General features: G+C 40.6%; 1 protein-coding gene across 2 annotated transcripts in view; it reads left to right on the forward strand.

Moving 5' to 3' along the window:
* Positions 1–23,838, forward strand: part of CUBN (cubilin) — a 274,189-nt gene that overhangs the window by 117,886 nt on the left and 132,465 nt on the right. For both annotated transcript variants that reach the window (XM_047739399.1, XM_047739398.1), the window contains exons 29-31: positions 5,773–5,954; positions 10,940–11,114; positions 12,554–12,723. In XM_047739399.1, coding sequence (XP_047595355.1) covers positions 5,773–5,954; positions 10,940–11,114; positions 12,554–12,723 — 527 coding nt within the window. The remainder of the gene's footprint in view (positions 1–5,772; positions 5,955–10,939; positions 11,115–12,553; positions 12,724–23,838) is intronic.

Genomic DNA, 23,838 nt, shown 5'->3' on the forward strand with positions numbered 1-23,838 from the left:
CTAGTGTCATGGCCTGTACTTTACTTGGAATATTATTATATTTTCAAAAGTTTTGCAACCTAACATGCAAATTAGGCAACTCTGAAATTATGTTGTCTCCTCCATGAAAATCTCTTACCAACTGGCTATAAAGAGCTACTTTCTCTAACTCTATTTCTTCTAAAAATGTCTCGCTCAAAACCTTTAATTCACTCCATTCTATGCTTCTTGGTTTGTCTTTTCCTCACTTAATCATTTTCCTAATGGCGACCCCTAAAATGCTTTCCTAAATCACTTTCCTCTATTTTAAAGATTTTATTTATTTGAGAGAGAGAGTGAGAGAGAGAGAGCAGCGTGGGGAGGGGAGGAGCAGATGGAAAGAGAAAGAGAACATTAAGCAGACTCCAAGCCCCACACAGCCCAGCGCAGGGTCAGTCCCATGACTGGAGATCATGACCTGAGCCCAAATCAAAGTCATATCCTTAACGACTGAGTCACCTGATTTATTACTCATTCATTTATTCATCCATTTTATTTATTTATTTATTTATTTATTTATTTATTTATTTATTTTTAATGTTTTGCAATTTTTCCCCTCCCCAAATTTAAATTTAGCGGGAAAGTAAAATGATGATACCTGTTTATGTAGAAAGTTCTTAGTGTTTGGACATCAGCAACACTGATAGCAACTACAGAGGTAAATTTCTCAAATAGCTATATTTTAAAATTCCACAATCTTTATTAAAAAGAAAACAAAATACACCTGGTTTCTACCCCAGGAGGTGCAGAAATAGTAAATCAAATAAAACAAACAGGCCTGCTACCCAATATGAATAAGACGTTATTGATGAGGCAGAATTAAACTTAGCTTTCGATTCATTTCAGCATTTGGAACACATTCTCTCTTTCTCAGAATTATACGCAATGGGGCTTTTAGATTATCTTCATATTTCTTTTGACTGATGATGGGCTAGTATGTGTTGATATAGGTTCTAAATCACATTTCTGGTATTAGAACAGACTCCCTTTTACAGAGCTAATTAAGTGGAAAATGATGCATAAATAAAATTTGGAAGACCCATATTATACATTCTTTAAAAACTCCACTATGTATTGTGAATTATAGTTGTCATTTGCTTCCATTTATAATTTAAAAGTTCAGCTCTTGGTGTGACTTTATAATTTTTCATTTTCATCCATAATTATACCATTCCAAATTGCTGTTTTCATGTCTCACTGTTAACCAAATGATAGCTTAGATTTATGAAACAAAGTATCAAATAAATTCATTACATATTTAATTTCTTGGTATTTAATTTTTTGGTTAATAGAAATTTTCATAGTTTTTGTGAATGTTTTTCCTATCACTAAAGGAGAGCATAGGGGGAAAAAAAAAGACATCATTCATTTTTTTTCAGTTTTAAAATGTATATTTTGACATATTTTTTTTTTTTGCCTGATACCATCTACACATGTGTCAAAGAATACCAAAGTCTTCACCCAAGAGAGTGAAGGATAACTAGCTAAATGCTCATTAAAATCTCTCATCTGTGGACTGGAAATAAGTATCGAAAGAGAATTATGCTAACACAGTACTATCAAAACTTATAACTTTTAAAATATCTTGTAGCAACTCAACAGGACCATTTATTTATTCTTATTTTTTATAACTTACCACCAATTAACATGTAAAGGATAAAACAAAATTCACTGGTTTTTCCAAATCAAAGCGTATTGAAGTTACTCTTTGTAACTGAAGGAAAAGCAAAGGGAGTTTAATGACTTACAGAAGGGCAGGTGGGGATAGCACTTTTTAGATCTATAAATGGATTTTTTCCAGAGGCATTAAATAACCCTGGCTTCTATAACACTACTTATAGTATCATATATGCTAAATAAATACTTTCTGAATGAATGGATGGGAACTGGAAAGTTATTTCTATCTCTTTGAGAATATAGAAATACAAAGAGTGAAATTTCTACCATAATGATCAGAATTAACTTCATTTTCCAGTACTTCATAGTTTTACCATAAAATACCACTAAATTAATGTATTCTACTTTACATTTGACTTGAACTTGTAAACCAAACTTGTTCCCTTTTGATACGTTAAGCTTTGGACATAGTGAGTACACGAAGGAGAAAAGGAGAGAGAGGTTCAGAGTTTTTAAGTGCCCACACTTGTGATCTTTTCCTTCTTGCCGCTCAGTCTTTTCACCCCAAGAGGGTACTTTTAATAATATTGGAATTTCTCCTTAAAAAACACACACTTAAGTGCTATTGAGGAGAGGAGAACATGACATACCTAAAAGTACAGTTTGGCTTTGTGTTTTGTAAACTTTGTTTATGTTTGCTCTAAATCTTAGGGAAAAATACACTGTGGTCCTCCAAAGCTGTAAGTGGGTAAATAAAATAAAAGCTATGATTTTTCAAAGCATCACTGAATGCCAAGAATCTGATATTATCATTCCAGCTTACACTGACCAGTTTAAGGTATTCGTATCATTATTCGCAGAAGAATTTACAAGGAAACCTAAAACCACTGGAAGAGACAATGGAAAATGTCATGCAGATTTTTAGATGAATCAACTATGATAAAAAAAATTGAGTTAGCTTGTCTGGTGAACGGAGTGAAATAAAAAATGCAGAGATGAGCTATCCAAGCTTCCACCTCCTTATTCTCTTTTATATGATGTGGCCATGAAGTTGTTCTCCTCCAAAGACTTTTTTCCCACTGGATTTTTAAAATCTGATACAACTGATACAAGATCCATAGGAGCTGAAAATGTGGGTTGGAAAAATGTGGGCAGGGTAACAGGATGCTTTCACTTCCCTATGATGTATTTTAGTAGAAGGTGCTACATCTTCAGATAATTTGTATGGGGGTCACTATGTTACAAGACTCCAGGGGGCATCATTTGGTGGCATATTCTGTGACCGGCGCTCCCTGATTTTGTGCAGTGGGGCTGCGTAAACTGTGCTGATTTTGGCTTCAGGAATGTTTTCCATGTGTTGTTCTAGGAGGAAAACTATTTTATAATCTTTCATGGCATTCATGCTTTTTCAACATCCACCACAGTCTATAAACAATATCAGCACAGCTAATTTTAAACCGCTTTTTCATGGGGCTTTAAGCAGAAATGAAGGTAGGAGCTTTATAGGCCATAGGAAAGGTACTGCTCTGTGTGACACATATTTAAGTCTGAAAATATGGGTTTTCAAAGGGAAGGAGGAAACTGGCAACTCAAGAAGATAGTGACATATTGTACTAGAATCAGGTTTCTTTACCGAATCAAGATTCTTCTGGTGTGCCTGGGTGGCTCAGTGGGTTAAAGCCCTGGGGTTAAAGTGGGTTTAACCCACAAAGTGGGTTAAAGCCCTTGGCTCAGGTCATGATCCCGGGGTCCTGGGATCGAGCCCCAGTCGGGCTCTCTGCTCAGCGGGAAGCCTGCTTCCCCCCACCTCTCTGCCTGCCTCTTTGCCTACTTATGATCTCTCTCTGTCAAATAAATAAATAAAATCTTTAAAGAAAAAAAAAAGATTCTTCTTAGAATTCTTCTCAGCCATTTTCAGTTATGTGGTGATTCTGTATGGGGAATAGTTCTTCTTAACCCTTATAAAACCTTTTTCCTAATTCACTGTACATTTGTAGAGTGTGGACAGGAGACATGACCTCAGCTTTACAGGTTGCTTGAAGTCACAGCAGTTTAATTGCCCTCATGTGACAATGCACGTACATTCATTTTTTAAATCCAAAAAGTCTTGATGCAGTTTGAGAGAGATATTTGGAAGACTTTGGCAACTAATATAGAATATTCTGAACAAATAGAAAAGGTGGCTTGGATTTGTTGGCAGAGCAAGCAATGTTTTTTCTTTTTTTTTTTAAGATTTTATTTATTACTCATTTGAGCGATTGAATGCACATGTGTGAGTAGGGAGTGGGTGAGAGAGAATCTCAAGTGGGTTCCCCACTGAGCATGGAGCCCTGACAGGACTTGATCTCAGGACCCTGAGATCATGACCTGAGCAGAAAGCAGGAGTTAGACATTTAACCAACTGAGCCACCCAAGCGCCCCAAGCAATGTTTTTTAATCACCAAAAATTGCTATTGGAAAAAAGGGGATCTATCTTTTTTCCCCGAATTTTATCTTTTTTTTTTTTTTTTGTAATTTTGTCTTTAAAATCTGAGCCTTGCTCAAATTTTGCTTCTCTCACAAAGTTTTCTCTGCCTCTCCCTTCTCAAATCCCCAAATTCGTACAAACTACACAAGTCTGTAGAATTCAGTACTTGGGTGCAATCAGATTGCTTGGATTGGTGTCCTGCTCTACCACTGACAAGCAAGATAACCTTGACCAAGCCACTTGACCTTTGTGTGCATTGATTTGCTCACTTGAGAAATATAGATAATAATCGTACATGCTTTATGTGGTTATTATGAGTATTCAAAAAGGAAAAAAAAACCTAGAAACATATCTAAGTACTTCGTGGCCTTTCCTTTTTGTATATACCATATGATGCAATATCTGATTGTTTCTTGTAATGATTTGCCTTAATTACTTTCTAGGGCATAATATATACACATAAAATATAAGCTTCATGTTTGGGTTTTCCATGCTTGGGTCTTATATATCCAGTTTTAATTTGTTTAGTTAGTGTTTAGGTATAAGATTTTTGGGTTAGGACCTGTATCATTTACTATTTTTGTTTGTAACAGACTTGATTTTTTTAGAAGAGTTTTAAATTTACAGCAAAATTGAGTGGGAGGCAGAGTTCCCATTGATTTACCCCTGTCCCCACACATGTACAGCCTCTCCTATTATCAACATCCCCTGCCCCACCCAACCCCAACCACAGTGGGGCATTTGTTACAACTGCTAAACGTACAGTCACATTTCATTATCACCCAGAGCCCATAATTTACTTTATGGTTCCCTCTTGGCATTGTACATTCTGTGATTGACAGATGTCTAGTGACATATATCCACCATTGTAGTATCATACAAAATAGTTTTACTGCCTTCAAAATCTGTGCTCAGCCTTTCTATCCCTCCTCTGCTCTAGCCCCAGCAAACACTAATCTTTTTTACTGTCTCCATAATTTTGCCATTTCAAGAACGTCATGCACTTGGAATCATTTGGTAGTGGAGCCTTTTCAGACTGGTTTCTTTCATTTATGAATATGTATATACCTTTCCTCCGTATCTTTCTCTGGCTTGATAGCTCATTTATTGTTAGCATTGAATAATATTCCATTGTCTGGATGTAGCACAATTTATTTATGCTTTTAGCTACTGAAGGACATCTTGGTTGTTTCCAAGTTCTGGCAATTATGAATAAAGCTGCTACAGACATATCATATTTTTTTTTTATTTCCTATAGTCTCACATACAAAGAAAGGTAATGATTTTTAGCTCTTAGCATTCTAGATCTTCGATATGATAAGGAATCAAAAATAATGTATTACATACAAGGAAACTGAAGACTGAGAGACATGGTATTCACTAACACTTCTTGTTTAGTTCATTGTTCTTCCTACTATGAAATTCTTTCCTAAATAAAATGAAGAAAATCTAAAAATTAGAATGCCATTTAAAGAATACTACCAAGGATTTGATGTGCTGAGAATAAGGACTGAGAATTATTATACCAAATGATATGATCAGTGTTTTTCAAAAATAAATTTAACAAGTTGTAGCCATGATTTTTTTCACTGTACATTTTTCAATTATCTTTTGGTTGGTTGTATTTTTGAATTTTTCCCAGGGCTGACTGAGTCTTGCTGTTTTAACAGGTTGTGGCGGGGAGTTGTCTGGGCCCATGGGCTCCTTCAGCAGCCCTGGATACCCTAACACGTATCCCCCCAACAAGGAGTGCCTCTGGTACATTACCACAGCCCCTGGGAGTAGCATTCAGCTTACCATCCACGACTTTGATGTGGAGTATCATGCACGGTGCAACTTTGACGTCCTGGAGGTAGGAATTCAGATCGCTTGTCAGCATATTCACTCTACCCCAGAATTCGGGGTGGAACTAGAGATCACCCTGCAAAACTTCCTAAATTATTTTCAGTGGCCAGCTGTGTTCTACGTCCAGACATTTCGACAAGTATCCATTCTTTGTGAGTGATGTTGACGAACAAATGGGATTAATAATCTCAGTTGGGGTTTCCCTAAAAGCCGGGTCTGAAGGACTTGGTGGCAGGCAATTCAACTTGGAGATGGTACCAGGAAGCAGGCATGAGGGGACAGCAGGAGGTGGGGTGAAGGGGGAAGAGCCAGTGAGGGAGCCCCTGAGGGCCACTCAGGGGGACTCAGGTCCCACTGGGTCCCTCTGAGGTGCCATGAGGACTGCTTGTCAGACCATCCCTCTAAGGGTGTGAGTCTGAGGCACTGTCCCCAGACTCCTGTCCCCACTGACAGACTGCACTCAGGATTGTTATGGCCCCACATGTCAGTCTCCCTTAGGAAAGACAGTGGGGGGTATGCAGAGTGTAGAGAAGGGGTAGCCTTGGTGAGATGGCAGCTGCCACTGGGGGATCCACATGGTGCAGGGGGCAGAATGCGGCAACACTGCATGACATTTCCCTCAGGTGATGAAAATGGCCTTTGAGAATCTATTATAATCAGGGATCTAGTCATTAGGAACAGAAACTGTCTGCTAAATTTAATGGCTTCCAACACACAAAGCTCCTATCACCTCAGCTCTAAAAATGGCTATCGTGCTTCATGACAAGTGTTCCGTATCTACCAGGACTTCAGCTCCATGAAGGGCTGGGTATTTCTTTGTTTTGGTTTTGCTTTACTGCTATACCTGCAGCTGAGTGTTTGGCAAACAGAAAAACACATGATATATATTTGTGGAATGGATGAAAGCATATATATCTCTGATTGACACAAACTAACTAATGCACATGGCTGGTGGTTTGCGAAGGGATTTTGACATCCATTTTCCCATTTGAATGTTAAATAATCCTGCGAGGTAAAAAGGGAATTTTATCCCCATTTTACCGTCGTCAAAACAGAGGCTCAAAAATATTGATGGGTTTTTCCATGACCACAGGGACAGTGAGTGGATGAGCTTGGAACAGAATCCATCCCCTACTCCATGCTCCGCATAAACCAGTATAAAAAGAGAGAGAGAGGTGGGCAGTGTACAAGATGTTGAAATGAGCGGCATGGGCTTTAGAGGAAACTTTAGCACTTAAAACATCATTTAATTACAAAACAAGTTCTTTTTTTTTTTTTAAGATTATATTTATTTGTTAGAGATAGAGAACAAGCAGGGGGAGCTATAGGCAGAGGGAGAAGTAGGTTCCCCACTGAGCAAGGAGCCCGATGCAGGACTTGATCCCAGACCCTGGGATCAAGACCTGAGCCCAAGGCAGATGCTGAACCCACTGAGCCATGAAGGCGTCCCAACAAGTTCTTTCTTTGAAAAGAAATGGGGTTCTCAAATCATGCCCTCACTGAGTGGATGTGGAATCACAGAATTGCACTGAGCAGCTCTGGGCTCTCTAAAGGAGGATAATGCTGCAATAAGTGAAATCAGAGACGGAGCTGGTTAAGTCTTTGTGTTAAAACCTTTTACCCTTGTCTTCATGTTGGTCCTGGGTGTTGCCAAGTCATGACTCCATCTCAGAAGAGGAAAGGTTTTTGGGAAGAGAGAACAAGGTGACTCCTGAAATTCACACTCACAGTGTGAGTGGGACTAACACTCACATGTGGAAGGTTCAAATGGTCTTTCTTGCCAGCAAGGATATTTTTCAGTGGCATAAAACCCCTTAACACTTACAAAGGGTTGGCAGCAGACTTTTCCACAGTAATGTGAAATGTTCCTAACCCTTCATTTTCATATTCCAAAGCACATGTGATTGTTGCCCACTTGGCAAAATGTAAATGGATTCATTGTGCTGAGGCTTTTGTCATACCCATTACATGAGAAAGCAGACTAGGGCTGTTCCCTGCAAGACTCAACTGGGGGGACAGGGGGACAAGGCATGGTCTCCAGGCAGCTGCATTTAGGCAGGTCCGAACCCTGCGCAGAAAGAGCTCTGAGGTGAGGCTCCCATCAGCTTGGGGCTTATTTTTGTGAGAACAATGTGGTCTCCCATGTTGCATCAAAATCAGGGTTTGAGGGGACTATTTCGAGCCCTTAAGTATTTTGGGAAAGCTTACTTCTTATGGCTGAAATGAGTAACCCCCTTACATTTTGTTCAAAAACCTTGTTTGACATCTTGGCAAATGCTTCTGTCAGGTGGAAAGTGCTGTAATAAATCTGCACTAATGATGATAAAAGGAAGTTTTCCATCCCTCATGCCATAGCTGCTGATAACATGCTAGCAATAGGTTTCAAAATGTTCCCTGGGGTGGTCACATGGCCTGGAGACACGGCTGACTTTTCTAGATCCGCCTGCTCCAAGCCTTGCCAGGTGGGACCTCTCTATCACCAAGTATGAGGCTTACCTGGGTTTCACCAGATTTTACCAGGAGCCAATATTTTTTCCCCTCAAAACTCAGTGTCCAGAAAGTGGCCGCTTGCATTAAGCAACAGCCGTTTGGTTACTCATAACCCTGGAATGCTGACTTGATCGTAACAATCAATGGAGCTAACAGAGCAGAAAGAAATGTTCAAAACAGATTAAAACCATAGGCTTTGAAATGTTCTATATCCCGAGCATTTTATAAAAACACATTTTTAAATCTCTGATCATCAGACCCGCTTCCCCCCCACCCCGCAAGTTTAGTCATATGCTGTAGTCGAATGAACCACACCCTGAAATTCTTTCCATCTTTTTCCTCTTTTGAAGAGTCATGCGTTAACTGTTGGTGTTATTTGTGGAAGCCGAAAGTACCGTTCTATTGTTTGGGTCATGGAAATACTGGCTGATTTTGCTTCAGTCTCTTGAGAAAGGAGCCTGCTCCCGCATAAAACAGAAAAGGAAATCCACTCCTTGGGGCAATAAATCAAGACAATTGCTTGGTGTGGGCAGTTTACTCCCTCTGGTCTCTCTGGGATGGTCTGTTGTGAATCCAGCCCCGTAAGAGGGGAAGCAAAGAATATCAGAAGCGGCAGTGTTGTTTCTTCTGGAAGCTTCTAAGGCCCAGCGGACTCATACCCTCAGACCCGTTATGTTTGTGATCTTAAGGGGACCCCGAGCAGGGAAAACAGAGAATATTTTGCCGACGTGCAAGTTTTCTTTGTCAGAACTAAAGCCTTGTGCTCAGTGTTCTCTCCAAATATGTGCTGTTTATTGGGCTCGGATGATTGGGAACACATGCCGTCAGTTTCATGCTCTGAGGACTGTGTTGGGGCGAAGGGGGGGACGCAGGCAAATCGGGAAAGGACACCATAAGCCTGAAGCAATCTGCTCCTGTCATTTGCATATGTGTACGTATAAAGGGCCACACGGGGCTCCTCCAAAAGTCCTGCTTTTGGTGGGACTTAGGGGGCCACACAAACATAGCTCCTCCTATGAAAATAAACTTGAAGCCATCCGCCTGCTTCATTCCTTTGCAATTAAAGTCCTTGCGCTCAGCCCTCTGTGAACAGCAGTTTCATTCATTTTGGCTTTTCCTGCATGGCTGGGGGGAATGAATCAGACAAAGACATCATTATAGATTCAAATCACACAGCCTCACCAAAAGTAGGCTTCTTGTTCTCACTCTCTCCCCTCAGAGAACCCTTGAGGGATTCCCCCTATCAGTTAAATGCTGCCCTGAGGGTGGGCGAGGGCCTGGGGCCAGAGGAATGGGGGGAGAGCGCTCGGAGGTGGGAGAGCCATACAGTGGCCAGGAGTGGGAGGGCCCTGCACACAGATCTCCCCAGCGATGCTTTCCCTCTTCCGCTTTCTCCCTGGAGCACTGAATAATGACCATATGCCATGTGGGGGTTGGGGAAGGACCCAGATACCATTATGCCTAAAAGCTGTCACCAAAAATGGCCTTTCTGCTACAAATTTGAGTTGGCAAGGTCTGGAGGCAGGGGTTCAGTACCTTTTGTTTGATTCTTATCTTCCTGTCCCCTTCCTCCCCACCCCCAGTGAGAAATCTGTGTATGAGGAGTTAGAGACCTGCCCTGGGCTGGGTACATCTGCCTGAAAGATGTGACTCTGAGACCCCAGGGTGAAGGTGGGGGCACTTCCTGGGAGGAATGTGTCCCTGGGGCACTGGGTCCTAGTTAGGTAGATGGTTGCCAGTTGGAGGAACCCAGGAGACCTGAGGATACTTGAGATGGATCTAGAGGGAGACGTCCAGATACTGGGCTGTGTCCAGGGCCATTCCCCAGAGGAATCCAGCTGCTCTTGGTCATGTTCTCACCAGTGGGATTCTGGGAGTAGATTTGGAGAGAATCGGGGGGAGTCCCTCTTAAGAATACCACAGAACACACTGATACAGAGGTTATATTTTCACTCTCTCTGGAAAAACAAAATATTATATTACATGCTTAATTTTATAAAGTATTCAAATTGCTAAGTGGAAGATCCTTTAAAAATCCAACAGGGAGATCAATAGGTTCAGCGAACTGTCACAAACAAAGTGGCTTTATGCTAACTCTATTCCCATGTGCCTAGAAGAGTTAGATAGCCAGACTCGGCAATGCCGAGTTTTATCGGCAATGCCTCTGCCAAAGAAAGCAGGAAATCCTATGAAGACGTGGAAAGAGAAAGGAGGGAGACAGGGAAGATTCTGGAATAATCTGTTCAGTTCAGCTGTACAATTATGACTGATAGAATAAGCAGGCGTTTTGTGGGTGGCAGAATTTGTGTGTTCCTAGGGCTGAGGGAGTGCCTTTGAAAACCCAGCTCAAGTTTATAGTTCACCCCACCCAGGAAGGCTGAGATTTCAGTCTCTCATGATAATAGAATTCAAGAGCTGGTGGTACAACAAGGTCAGGGGAAGGGCTGTCATTGCTTAGATATATCTCTTAATTTCAGTCCTTTTTTCTGCATCCTGTCTTAGGTCTATGGAGGCCCTGATTTCCACTCTCCCCGAATAGCCCAGCTGTGTGCCCAAAGATCATCTGAGAATCCCATGCAGGTCTCCAGCACTGGAAATGAGCTAGCCATCCGCTTCAAGACCGACAGCTCTATAAATGGCAGAGGCTTCAATGCCTCATGGCAAGCAGTCCCTGGAGGTGAGTGAACCGAGGAGGTATCTCCAAATACTTGGACTGAACCCTTATAAATGTCATGAAATGATTGGAGAGAGAGGTATGAAGCCCTAACACAGTGACAACTTGGTGACTCCTCAAATGGCAAATGCTGCTTTGGCATTTATTCTTCCCTAAAAACCATGGGATAGAATTTAACTTCCAGAGTTAAAATATGAGAAAGTATTTAAATCCATGGTGAAAGTAGAAGCAGGGTAATTGGTTAGACTAACTTACTCTCCAAGGGCTTTGGGCTGTTCTCTGGCCTCAGATATGGGCATCAGCAAAGGGTAAAATTACTTCATGCCATGGTACAGACCTTTGGATGCTTGGCAGATGCCCAAACTGTAAAAGTTAGATTTGTGAAATCTAAGAATTACTGTGTATTATACAGTGGTGTTCTGCCTAGCATCTTAGGCAGTCTAATAATATTTACCTGTTGTGAATATTTTTTTAATAAAAAATGAATGCACAAAATATTTGAGCAGAAGTTAACCTATTCAGCTACTAATAAAGCCGTGTTACCTGACAGCTTACTAGGTGCCAAAGATCTATTCTGTTCCGTGAGCACGATCTCATTTCATCCCTCACAATCAGCCTATGAGGGAAGGTAATTTCTAATCATCACCTTACTAATGAGGAAATTGAAACTCAGAGATGTTAGTAGTTGTCCGAAGTCACATAGCTAGGAAATGCCAAAGCATAGATGTGACTCCAGGCTACCTCGCGGCCCCACTTAGGGAACTCGAAGGTGGTATAGTAAATGTGTTGGATCTTTCCTAAAGTTAATGATGTGTGAATTTAAAGAGGAATATATATATATGAGATTATGTAGACATAGTGTTTAGATTACCCCAAATGATTGTCAGCTATTAGAAAATAATACTACTTTTTTTATTATAAGTTTATATTATTATAACTCTAAGATATGTAAGGCATAGAGACACACAGTGATAGGTGTTTGATAATATCATAGGAATAAAAAGACTGAATAACTGTACCAGGCCCAGAATATTACATTTTAAAAGATAGATATTAAATTATTAAAAGCATACACTACTAAGTTACCAAATTCTTAGGAGATGTGTTATTCTTACAGTATATTTTTAGAGAACAAATAAGAGGCATTTTATGGCTTTATGAGAATATGATTTTATTTGCACTTATTTTTCAGTATTTAAAAATTTTTTTAAAATTACTTTTGTCATCAGTATTAAATTTTAGGGATTTTCTTAGTCATCCTTCTTCATTTTGTTGGGATGAATGAAATTAATGGTGGATATTCAGTTCTGCACAATGTTCAGCACCAACATAAAACAGGTGGTTGAACAAGGCAACATATTGTTCTAAGCTATCAGGTCATGGGGCAAAGTTTTATGCATCATAGACTCTTCTCATTCCTGAATTGGGTTTCCTACTTACAGGTTGTGGTGGGATTTTCCAGGCTCCTGCTGGAGAGATTCATTCTCCAAATTACCCCAGTCCTTACAGGCGTAACACTGACTGCTCCTGGGTCATTCGGGTGGAAAGAAATCACCGTGTTCTCTTGAACTTCACTGATTTTGACCTTGAACCTCAGGACTCTTGTATTACGGTAGGTGACATGATTTCAAGCACCGTCTATAGTCAAACCAGGGTCAGAATACTGCCTTGTGAGAATATTTAGTAAATGCATTAATTATGAATGTTTTCAATAGTAAATCATGGGAAACCCAACTATTGGCAACCTAAAATATAAGGACATTTACTTTTTTATCTAAATACAAATCAGGAGGTAGCTGATTTCAGGGTTTTTTAGCAACTCCATTTCTGTTCTACCATCTGTAGTGTGGTCTACCATCCGTAGTATGTTGATTTGTCATTTTGTGTTTGTTTCCTCATTGTCAGAAAATGGTGGCAGTAGCTCTGAACATCCTTCCTGAGTATAGATGCAGAGAAAGGGAGAAGGAATTATGCTGTTTTTTCTGTTTTGTGGTTTTTTAATCAAGGAAACAAAATTTTAATGCAACTCTCCTTCCATATATCATTAGTCAGAGTTAGCTGCAAGAGAGAATAGGGAACTTTTAATGGAAGAAATTTATCAAACTACTTCAAATCAATTATTATTAAGCCTCCTGGGGGTTTTCATGGGTTCTTTTTTTCTTGAGATCAGGGTATCTCAGTCTGCTACTAGAACAAATCAATGTCTGATAGGACAGAATAAATTGGGAGATTGAGGTTGAGATTCCTATTAGTTGGCTAGATGACCAAAGTTTCTGTTATTACCTTCAACTTTAGTACATTCTCACTTGAAACTAATGATTTATCCTTAATGTAAGAGTGAATGAGGATGTATTTTGAGATTTTCTTTTTGTTTTTTTTTTTTTTTTTTTTTTTTTGGTCACCTGATTTTTTTAACTAAAAATTTTCCATCTTTCATTTGTATTTAGAAACGTTTCATTCAAATATAAACCAGATTCTCTTGGCTAATGGATCTTTCTATTTTAGTTTTCTGACAGTTTCTTACACAAACTCCAACTGGCTAGCTTTCAGATTTACCTCAGGAAAACTCAAGAGTTGTTTCACATCTTTCAAAATAGTCCAGTCAAATGGTATGATTTCAAATACTATTTTACAAGGTAAAATTAGCAAACTACTTAAAAGATCAGTTGATTTATGACTAAGTATTAGTCTTCTAAATGAATCTTCAGAGTCTAAGTTGGCAAAGCATTGTACAAACTTAAGGTATAGAGCAAAGTATACACTTGCCATAATGATGACTCAGACCATCTCTCCTGACAAAGATAATTTAAACATTTTAAGTGATATTAAAAAACACCTTCCTAAATGTAGCAAAGAACTCACCAGATAGTGTGAAATCTCTGAGTAAATACTGAAGAGGTGTGAGCCTAGTATTTGAGATAGCTTTTACCTATAGGGCATTTACTGATCCAGATGGGGATAGCAGCACCTCTGTGAGCCTCTCAGGGCAAAGAGGAGCAAAGTGTGAGTTTAGAGATGGAATAGAGTGGAAGTCCTGGCAAGCCATCTCATATCAAGGTAAAGAACAGTAAAACACGGGGCGCCTGGGTGGCTCAGTGGGTTAAAGCCTCTGCATTCGGCTCAGGTCATGATCCCAGGGTCCTGGGATCGAGCCCCACATCCAGCTCTCTGCTCAACAGGGAGCCTACTTTCCCCTCTCTCTCTCTCTACCTGCCTCTCTGCCTACTTGTGATCTCTGTCTGTCAAATAAATAAATAAAATCTTTAAAAAAAAAAAAAAAAGAAGAGTAAAACAGCCTACAGACTGCATCCTAGCTTTGAGTCAGCTGATTGGACCCAAAATCTGAATGAGAGGATACCCTGTACTGTTAATATATCTTTGGACATCTGACAAAAGCAATTTAGAATTTTCTTCAAAGGGACATAAAGTCATCCTAGATCTCATTTCTACTAATAAGTTTTCATGGACAATAGCCAGCACACTATCAAAGATATGCATGTACCTGAGGAGATAACAACATAAATGAGATACAATATGAATAACAGACAATGGAAACAAACATACTAACGTGGCAGATTGGTGAACAATTATGATTACTAGGCTCATGGAGATAAAAGTCAAACTTTAAACTCTCAGCAAGTAACTGCAAACTATGAAAAGTGATGTTGCAAATATGAATGAGAACCAATTAAAATTTTTAAAACTGGATGAAATATAATAGCTGAAATTAAGATCTAGTCAAAGATTTTTTTTAAATATTTTAGACAGATTAGACAGATGAAGAGAGAAAAAGTGAACTGGAAAATAAGTCAGAAGAATCTATCTGGGGAAAAAGCATGGATAGGCAAGAATATGGAAAATATAGAAGAGAGGTTAAGACACATAGAAGAGGCTTATAAAAGGTATACATTTAATTGTAATCTCGGAAGGAAAAGTGAGAGTTAAATGGAACAGAAGCAAGATTTGAAAAGCTAATGACTGGGGTGCCTGAGTGGCTCAGTTGGTTAAGTGTCTGCCTTCAGTTCAGGTTATGATCCCAGGGGCCTGGGATGGAGCCCCACATCGGGCTCTCTGCTCAGCAGGAAGCCTACTTCTACATCTCCATCTGCCCCTCTGCCTGCCAATGCTCTCTCTCTCTTTCTGTCAAATAAATAAATAAAATCTTTATTATAAAAAAGAAAAACTAATGACCAAGACTTTTCTAAATCTGATGAAAGACATCACATTTAGAAAAACAAGAATCCCAAGGAACCCAAACAACTAAGCAAGTAGAAATAGAAAGAGAAATAAATAGAAAGATATACTAATCTAAAAAAAACTGAAGATAAAGGGAAAATGTTACAATCAGCCAGGGGAGTAGGTAAGAGAGCAGATTGCCTTTTAGGAAGTGGCAGAGTGGACCCTGACTTTTCAACAGTGATAATTAGAAGACAAAAGACAATGGCATGGTATCTTCAGTCTAAAGAAAGAAAATAACTACCAACCAGGGACTCTGTCCTCTCCTAAAATAGTCTTTAAAAATGAAGGTGAAATAAAGCATTGCAACAGAAAAGGGTCTTCAAGAGAAGTTAAAATGGTCCAGAAACAAATTGTTTACTTTCTAGATGTGCCTGCAGTGGGCAATTCTCCACCATTTGTTTCCTCTCCCAGTTGGTATGGTGCCAGGTACAGTATCTTCTCTTCTCTTTGGTAAAGTCCATAACCCATAAAATTCAACGTACAAAAGTGTGTGAACAAAACAAAGCCTAGGTCAAATGGGTCAAAGGCACACCCAGCATGGCTACATTTTTCCCCTCCTGTGTTCATGAGTAGAGCTTTCCACCTACATGGGATATAAATATACAGATAGGGTTTGCTATTAACCACAGCCATATCTCAGCCTGCAGCCGGCCTTGACTTAACAAACTTAGCAGGAGGCAACAGATAGGAGGAAGTGAAGCCTCAAGTATGAACTGGTCATAGGCATGGAGACAGGAAAATAAACCCAAAGACAGGTGCTGGGAGGAGTTCAGTCTAGCAAATGAGGTAAAATATAAAATGTAATAGTCCAAACAAGTTGTCGGGAAAAGGGAATCCTATATGAGGTAGTTGGACTATCCCTGCCATTGGGCCGATGGGGCTTTCAGAAACAGTTGCCACTAAGCACTTGAGCAAAACTTCGATATAAAAAGTGAATTACATCTTGGGAAACCTGGGTGGCTCGGTCAGTTAACCGTCTGCCTTTGGCGTGGGTCATGATCCTAGGGTCCTGGGATCAAGTCCTGCATTGGGTTCCTTGCTCAGTGGGACACCTGCTTCTCTCTCTGCCTGCCACTCCTCTGCTTGTGCTCACTCTCTCTCTCTCTCTCTCTCTGACAAATAATAAAATCTTGGGGAAAAATTTTAAAAATAAATAAAATAAAAAAGAATTACCTCAATAGCATGGTGCCATGGTTAAGAAGTCTAGCCCTGTGGTGAGGAAGACCTGGGGCAGAGCCTGAATTTTGCCATTTTCAGATGTGGTGTTGCCTTGAAGAAAGTTAACTTTTCAGCTTTAGTTTCTTTAACTGTGAAATGGGCAAAATAAGAGTACCGGTGTCAGATTTGTTGTTGGGATATTTGGGATGCTGTAAGTGACCTGCTTTTCATGTAGAAAGGTATTGATTTGTGCTAGCCATAATCAGAATGGTGCTGATGGTGAGTGCCCTCTGAGAGGCATGTGCAATGAGCCCTGGGAGAGGGGGTGGCATGGAATACTAAAAGGAGCAATGGGCTGAAGATTCAGGGCTCCCCATCTGTGACCATGGGCCTCAAGGACATCAGTGAAAAAAGAGCCTGCTTAGGAAACTTTCTCATAGCATAGGGCTTACCATCTCATGTCCCTAGGACTCCATAATCATAATAATCATCATGAGAAAACAGAGGGAGCAATTCATTTGGATCTGGAAGCCAGGGAAGTTTTCACACTGGAGATGACATTTTCGTGGCAGAATTTCACCAGTAGAAATGTGGGAGCGAGGCCAGGAGAGGAGGCTTTGGAAAAAGAATTGGGAAAATTATGCACAGAGGGATGTCTACACACAGACCTGTGAGGATAGAAAAGATGTTGTACTGGAGTGTAGCTAGCTACCCATGGGTGAGCATGTAGAGACCAAGAGTCTATAGAAGACATTCTCAGTAGCCTTAGGATTGGACAAACTCTCTCATGCTTTCTGAATCTGTAATTATTTTATAGATTGTATGAAGTTAATAGAAGTTTTCTGTGAAACAGAAGAATTATAACTCAAAACTGTATTTTACAATGATAGCAGGTGGCCGTGTGAGGACTGGGTTGGCAGAGAAAGAGAAAGGTAGCATGAAGGCTGTTTGGGAAGCTATGGAAAAGCCTTGAGCAGTGGCCTTGGGTGTGGAAAAGAAGAGATGTATTGGAGAACTCATGTGGTTGTACCGTCACCAAGATTTAGAGACTAATTACGTGGTAGAAGGTGAGGTAGGCGATAGAGATGAGGGAATCAAATCTATTCACTTGAAGAATGAGTGAGAGATGACACTATGAAGTGAGTAAAGGGGTAGATACCATGAGTTTGATTAAGAAACTTTTTAGTTTAGCCGTCTACACTATGGCCCTTATAAAGTTTGACATAGGAGTTTAGGGCTCACGATGGCATCTGGACCAGACATATACATTTAGGAATATTTCTGTTTATCTGGGTAGTTGTTAAAGCTGCGGAAGTAGGTATGATCACCTATAATAGCATTTTCTAAAGAGAAAAGCGCCAAGTAAACTCTTTAGGAAATATCACCGGGGTGCCTGGGTGGCTCAGTGGGTTAAAGCCTCTGCCTTTGGCTCAGGTCATGATCTCAGGGTCCTGGGATCGAGCCCCACATCAGGCTCTCTGCTCAGCAGGGAGCCTGCTTCCTCCTCTTTCTCTGCCTGCCTCTTTGCTTACTTGTGATCTCTGTCTGTTAAAGAAATAAATAAATAAAATCTTAAAAAAAAAAGAAATATCACCATTTAAGGGGCAAATGGAGGAACAGAGGAAGAGAAGACTAAGAAAAGGCATTCAGAAGTAGGTGGAGAACCAGAGAGAGTGGTAGTATAGAAATGAGGAGTGAAGTGAATTTTAAGAATAAGTGATCACAGGAATCAAAGGTATCAAATACAGCAGAGGTCAACTAGGAAGGGGATTGAAGCCAGGCCACTGGATTAAGTCTTTGATGACTTTGATGACCTTGTAAGGAGCAGGATGGGTGTGGGTAATAGTGGAAGATCACAATGGGTTAGGAGAGGCAGGAGCTTCTCAGCTTTTTCCTGGAGTTATGACAGTGAATGTTATAAGGAGATAAAAGGCTATAATCTACAGGTAAGGCAAGACCAATGGAAAGTTGTTTTTTTGCTTTTGTTTTGATTTGTTTTAATGATGGAGAAGCTCGAGCATGTGGGGAAGGCATGGTGCTGTTGAAAAGGAGCAACTGAACATAAGGGATACATAGAGTAATTGATGAAGTCATGTTCAAGCCAGAGATCTGGAGATAGACTGGTCCTATAAACTTCATATTTTCAGGATAAGAAATTAAAACACATGGCTAACCCCAAGACATAGAGTTTTCTTTGATTTGCAGATGTATTTATATTGAAAATTACAGAAATCACACATAAGCCAAGCCATTTTTTTTCTGTGCAGTTTACAAATTACCTTAACAAACGGTTAAAGTAATGTGAAGAAGGACTATTCTGGTAAACTAGGGTAGAGATCTGCTATGTGTGGTTGCCAAGTGGACCCAGTTATTGGATGGGAGGCCGGCAGAGCTTGGAAGCAGGCAGTCAGTGTCCTGGTGAGGCTGGAAGCTTGGCTCCAAGTTACAGTTAGCTGTCCAGGGGTTCATTGAGGCACCAACCATCTATCCTTTACAGCTATATGGACACTAGATGTGAAACATAGCCTACAGTCCAATATCTTACATAACATCTCTGCAGTTTAAGTTCAGACAAAGCCAATCATTCATTCTGGAGACATTCAAGTTAATTTCTTGGTCCTTTTGCTTAGAGTCATTAGCAAAGAGAAAAATATTCAGCTGCCAGTGATACTGTCAGATAACATTTGTGTTCATGGGATTTTTAATAGAGCTCAATTGTACTCTGAAATATCAAAGTAAAGTATGGCTGGATGGGACCAGCAATCATGTTTCTTAAAACTCCTGTAACAGTTCGGATTGTCAGAAGTGGAAATATTAATTTTAACAGACATTATGGCTAATAGTTGCAAACACATAGATACATGGAATATTAAGTTTACAAGAGGAGAGATTAGAGGTAATTTACTGTCATATGCTGATTTTAGGGTAGTATTCTTATTTTAAAAATAAGAACATTGAAATCCATATGGTCAGGATCGAGACCTGGTAAAAATTAATAACAGGACCAGCACTAAAACATAAGCATGCCTAAAGTAACGGTAAGTATTCTGAGAAAATATAAGAATTACAGTGGACATGCGAGGAACTGAATAGCAGAATAGAAGACAACTGAAAAAATAGGAGGAGAAAATAAAGCTAGGGTTCCTTTGGAATCATTTTGAATTCTCTTTTGGATGGCCAGGACTTAATTTATCAATATAAGGAAGAGTGTTAGGATTCCAGATATGAGGTAGAAGGTGTCTTTGCCTTGACATTGGGTGGTCTGGGCTCCATGCACCCATTCAATCTTTGGTGTCAACTTTGCACCAGACCGTACGGCACCACTAGTGTCCGGGCACGGCTCCAGCACTCCCTCTTGTCATGGCTGGGGGATCCGAGTTTGCTCATTTATAAAATCGAGTGCCTGGTGAACCCACAGATAGAGAGGATCCAGTTAGGAGTTGCATCTATGGGTCAGAGGAGAAGCATGAGGTGGGACGTGAAGAAACAGACACTGAGTGTCTAGTGACGTCGGTGTGGGGGTTCACTCCAGAGATCACAGCCAGACCCGCACCGACTTGCTAAGCTTCAGTTTCCGCTCTGGGACACAGGATCGGCCTTGGCTAGGAGGTCATCTCCACACTCCACTTGCTGTGCAGAAGAGAGCTCTTCCTATAGCAAGTCTGGTCCCCAGTGGTCCTAAGTAGAGGCAGGGTAAGCCCACAGGGACCCCCATCTCTCTTGGCCTTGTGGAACTATAGGCAGCATTTAGCAAGAAGAAGAAATGGATAACAATTTTAAAATGGAACAGTAATGCCCGGCCTCCATCCCCTTTCACATAACCACCAGCAATAGTCTTGGTACCCGAAAGGCAGCGCTCTGGTGCATGAATTGCTAACAGCTGCATGGCTGAACCCGTGAGTAGATAGATTTTGTAGTCTCTACTCCTGCAATAGTCAATGCTTCAGTGGAAAACTGTAGATGACACATTTGGGAATGTGCTGTGCTGAGTTCATTATTGGGATACAGTCTCACTCTTTTGAGCCACATGAGAACTCAGATAACATCATGCTGCTAGAATTTCATGCTGCTATAATGAAAAAAGAAAGAGAAACGGAATTTTCTGACCTCTAATGAAATGGTGATGGCATCGTGGGGAGCTAATCAGAAAGCTCAACTGACGGTCAGGTTTCAACGAATTTGGTAATATGTTTGCACTTTCTACTCCGTCCCTTTTGAGTGGCTAGTGCAATTAACCTCCGGCTCTCCAGAATGACACATTGTGAGTATTTTTTGCTAAGGCAGCAGTGGGACCCACTGGTTGGGCCTGACTCTGTATGGTCAGCACGAAAATGGCTCCATTATGTTGCCTTTCATGAAGGCTGAGTATTAACGTGACCTCTGACTGACGGTTTAATTGCTTAATTAGAGTCTCTCTTCCGAGCCTTAAATCCATGTAGCTCTGCAAGCTCTTATCGATCTCTGAGCAATGCTGGCAATAGGGGAGTGTGGGAGCGGGAGAGGTCATTTCTGCCGCTTCCTCTGGGGCCCTGGAGACTCCCGCCCCCTGGTTTCAGCATCCTCTTTGCTCAGCACAATGGAATGTCTGCCTTGTGAGAATCAGTCAGAAGCAGATAAAAGCAAGCAGAGCACAGCCCCGGTCCAGCCTCTCTTTAGGAGAAAACATACATTAGGGCTAACAGAGCCTAGTACAAAAAAGCCGGGGCGGGGGTGGGGGAGGCACATGGTGAGCAACTGTTTTTCTTTCTGAAGCTTTGTGTGCCAGTGGAGGAGAAAGAAAACAAAGTGTGTGATTTGAAGTGAGGAAGACCAGACCCCCGACCCCCACCCATAGCCGGGGAGTCTGCTATCGTTCACACAATTTGACAGTAAGGCACAGGGTGGACCAGGGCAAACACAGAACACGGAATCCATATTTTGTTTTATTTATTTTATTTTTTTTAAGAAACTGCCCATGATGTGTTTTCTTTCAAAACATTGATCTTTTCAAAACAGAGCAAATAGACACAGGAATAATAGAACTCAGAGCTTCAAAGAGACAATGAAAGTGATTCTTTAAATATTTATTGTTTTACAAATAGATCCAGGCCAAAAATCAGTCTCTCCCCACTTCCATTTCTTCCCTTTCTCCCTCACTTTTTCCCACAGAAAGTTTAGTTTTCATTTGCTGCTTGAGGACGATGTCTGACGATTTCCTTAAAACGTTTTATTCTGTGACTTTCTTTTGATAAGCTGCCTCGCCGTTTTGCCTTCCAGTACCACATTAGTCACCCAGAGCTGTGCCAGTCCCCAAAGCAAAGCATTACTGAGTTTGAAGCCACAATTCTCAATCTGCGGGTGGGGCCTTTGCTTGGTTTCGTTTGCATTTCAGCTCATGGTCTCCCTAAATGCTTGTTTATTTGTGAGAACTAAAGGAGCTTCTTGGATGTATTTTCCTATCAACATTTCCAGTAATCTTTGAGTTACTGCTTGCAACAATGCCAAATTACTAGAGGTTATAATCTGTAAAAATGGAAGACTGAGTGCAATAACTTAACAGCAAAGGAATAGGGATGACAAAGTCCCGCGGTGAGATGCATGGCTGTGTATTTAACCTGGTGTTTCATCTCAGAGGCGCTGAGCTGGCAAACGTCACCGACCAGGGAACCCCACACTTCCTCCCCCTCCCCCCACCCCCAAGGAAAGCTGCTATAATGAGTAATATTTTCATTTCCTTCCTCACATATACTTATGACTTTAACAGCTTGGATATTTTCCTAAGGGATCCCCCTCCCTATCACTTAATATTTCCTCTGTCTTGGAGCCGTTCCCATTCCAAGATGGGAATTCCGTTAACAGCTACACCACCACGTGTAGCACATAAAACTATTTTGGAGACTCTCATGCACCAAACTGACTTTCTACCCCGATGTGAATGATCTCTTCTGTACCCCAAATATCTCCTCCTTCCCCTGATCATCTTTAAGGCAATCCAAAGCAGTAGACATGTGTTGCAAGGAGTTAAAAATGAAATAAAAGGTAAAGACTGGGTTGAAAACCAAATTAGGCCAGGCTCAGGTGAGAGAGGCCATGCTTGACCAGTAGGTTGTAGTTTTTTTAGGCCAGGAAAGGACAAGAAGTGGATTTACATCTGAATCAAAGAAGAAAACCAAGTTTAGGAATCAGGGATACAAGTTTTAGGTTTGCTTATTGGTCGTGGACACTGTGCCCTTTGTCACACAGTCTGCTGAATTAGCCACGCGGAGAATCCCATGCATGTTCAGTGGGATGGAATGCATGACAGGTGCCAACTGCCCTGAAATCCATGGGGGCCCCAGACAAGACTTTCTCAAATGCCACTGAGGATGCATTATTGCAGGTCTAAATAAATGAGGGACATTTCCATTCTATTTCCTGAGCTCCCATGATTATCTTTCTTGGAGATCATGGACCTATCACTTAGCTTCAGAAAATCACAATCTCTCAATATTCTATTCTCAATGAATAAAACTGTGTTTTATCTTTTCAGTTGGCTTTATGATAATTGCTCAGATGTCCCATGGATGGGATTCATATACTGGCTCTACACAGCTTAGCGTGTGACTGTGAGCAAGTTCTGTTTTCTGAGTCTCAATTTAACCAACTGTAAAGTAGAATTGGAAGAAGAATTGAATTTTTTTAAAATGTAAAGTATTTAGCACAGTCTCTGGTACAGATAAATGTTCATTGCTACTCCACATTTTTCTGTGACTATGTCTACTGCTTCTATTACTGTCTACTAATACTCTGTTGAAGGTCTTATCTTTTTAAAAACTATGAACCGTAGGTACACAGAACCAGATCCGTAATCCTAAGTTCATTTCTTTTTTTTTTTTTTTAAGATTTTATTTATTTATTTGACAGGCAGACATCCCAAGTAGGCAGAGAGGCAGGCAGAGAGAGAGGAAGAAGCAGGCTCCCCGCTGAGCAGTGAGCCTGATGCGGGGCTCGATCTCAGGACTCCGGGACCATGACCCAAGCCGAAGGCAGAGGCCCTAACCCACTGAGCCACCCAGGCGCCCCCCCAAAGTTCATTTCTAACTGTCTTCATTAGTTATGAACATATTCATTTTATCTTACTTTAATACTCTTAAAAATCTTAAAATACCTATTATAATTTTTTTCACACATTCTCCACTCCTTCATCTCACTGAATTGTATCACCTCATAAATGTGCTATTTTAACACCTTCCAGAAGATTCACAAATGAGTTGACAAGGAAAAAAGTAGTAGAGCAGAAAATGAAAACAAGAGCATAGTCTTACACACATATCTATGCGTATACATTCACAATTTGTTTGCCGGGAAAGCT

The sequence above is a fragment of the Lutra lutra genome, chromosome 8 (genome assembly GCF_902655055.1).
Source record: "Lutra lutra chromosome 8, mLutLut1.2, whole genome shotgun sequence".
Lineage (NCBI taxonomy): Eukaryota > Metazoa > Chordata > Mammalia > Carnivora > Mustelidae > Lutra > Lutra lutra.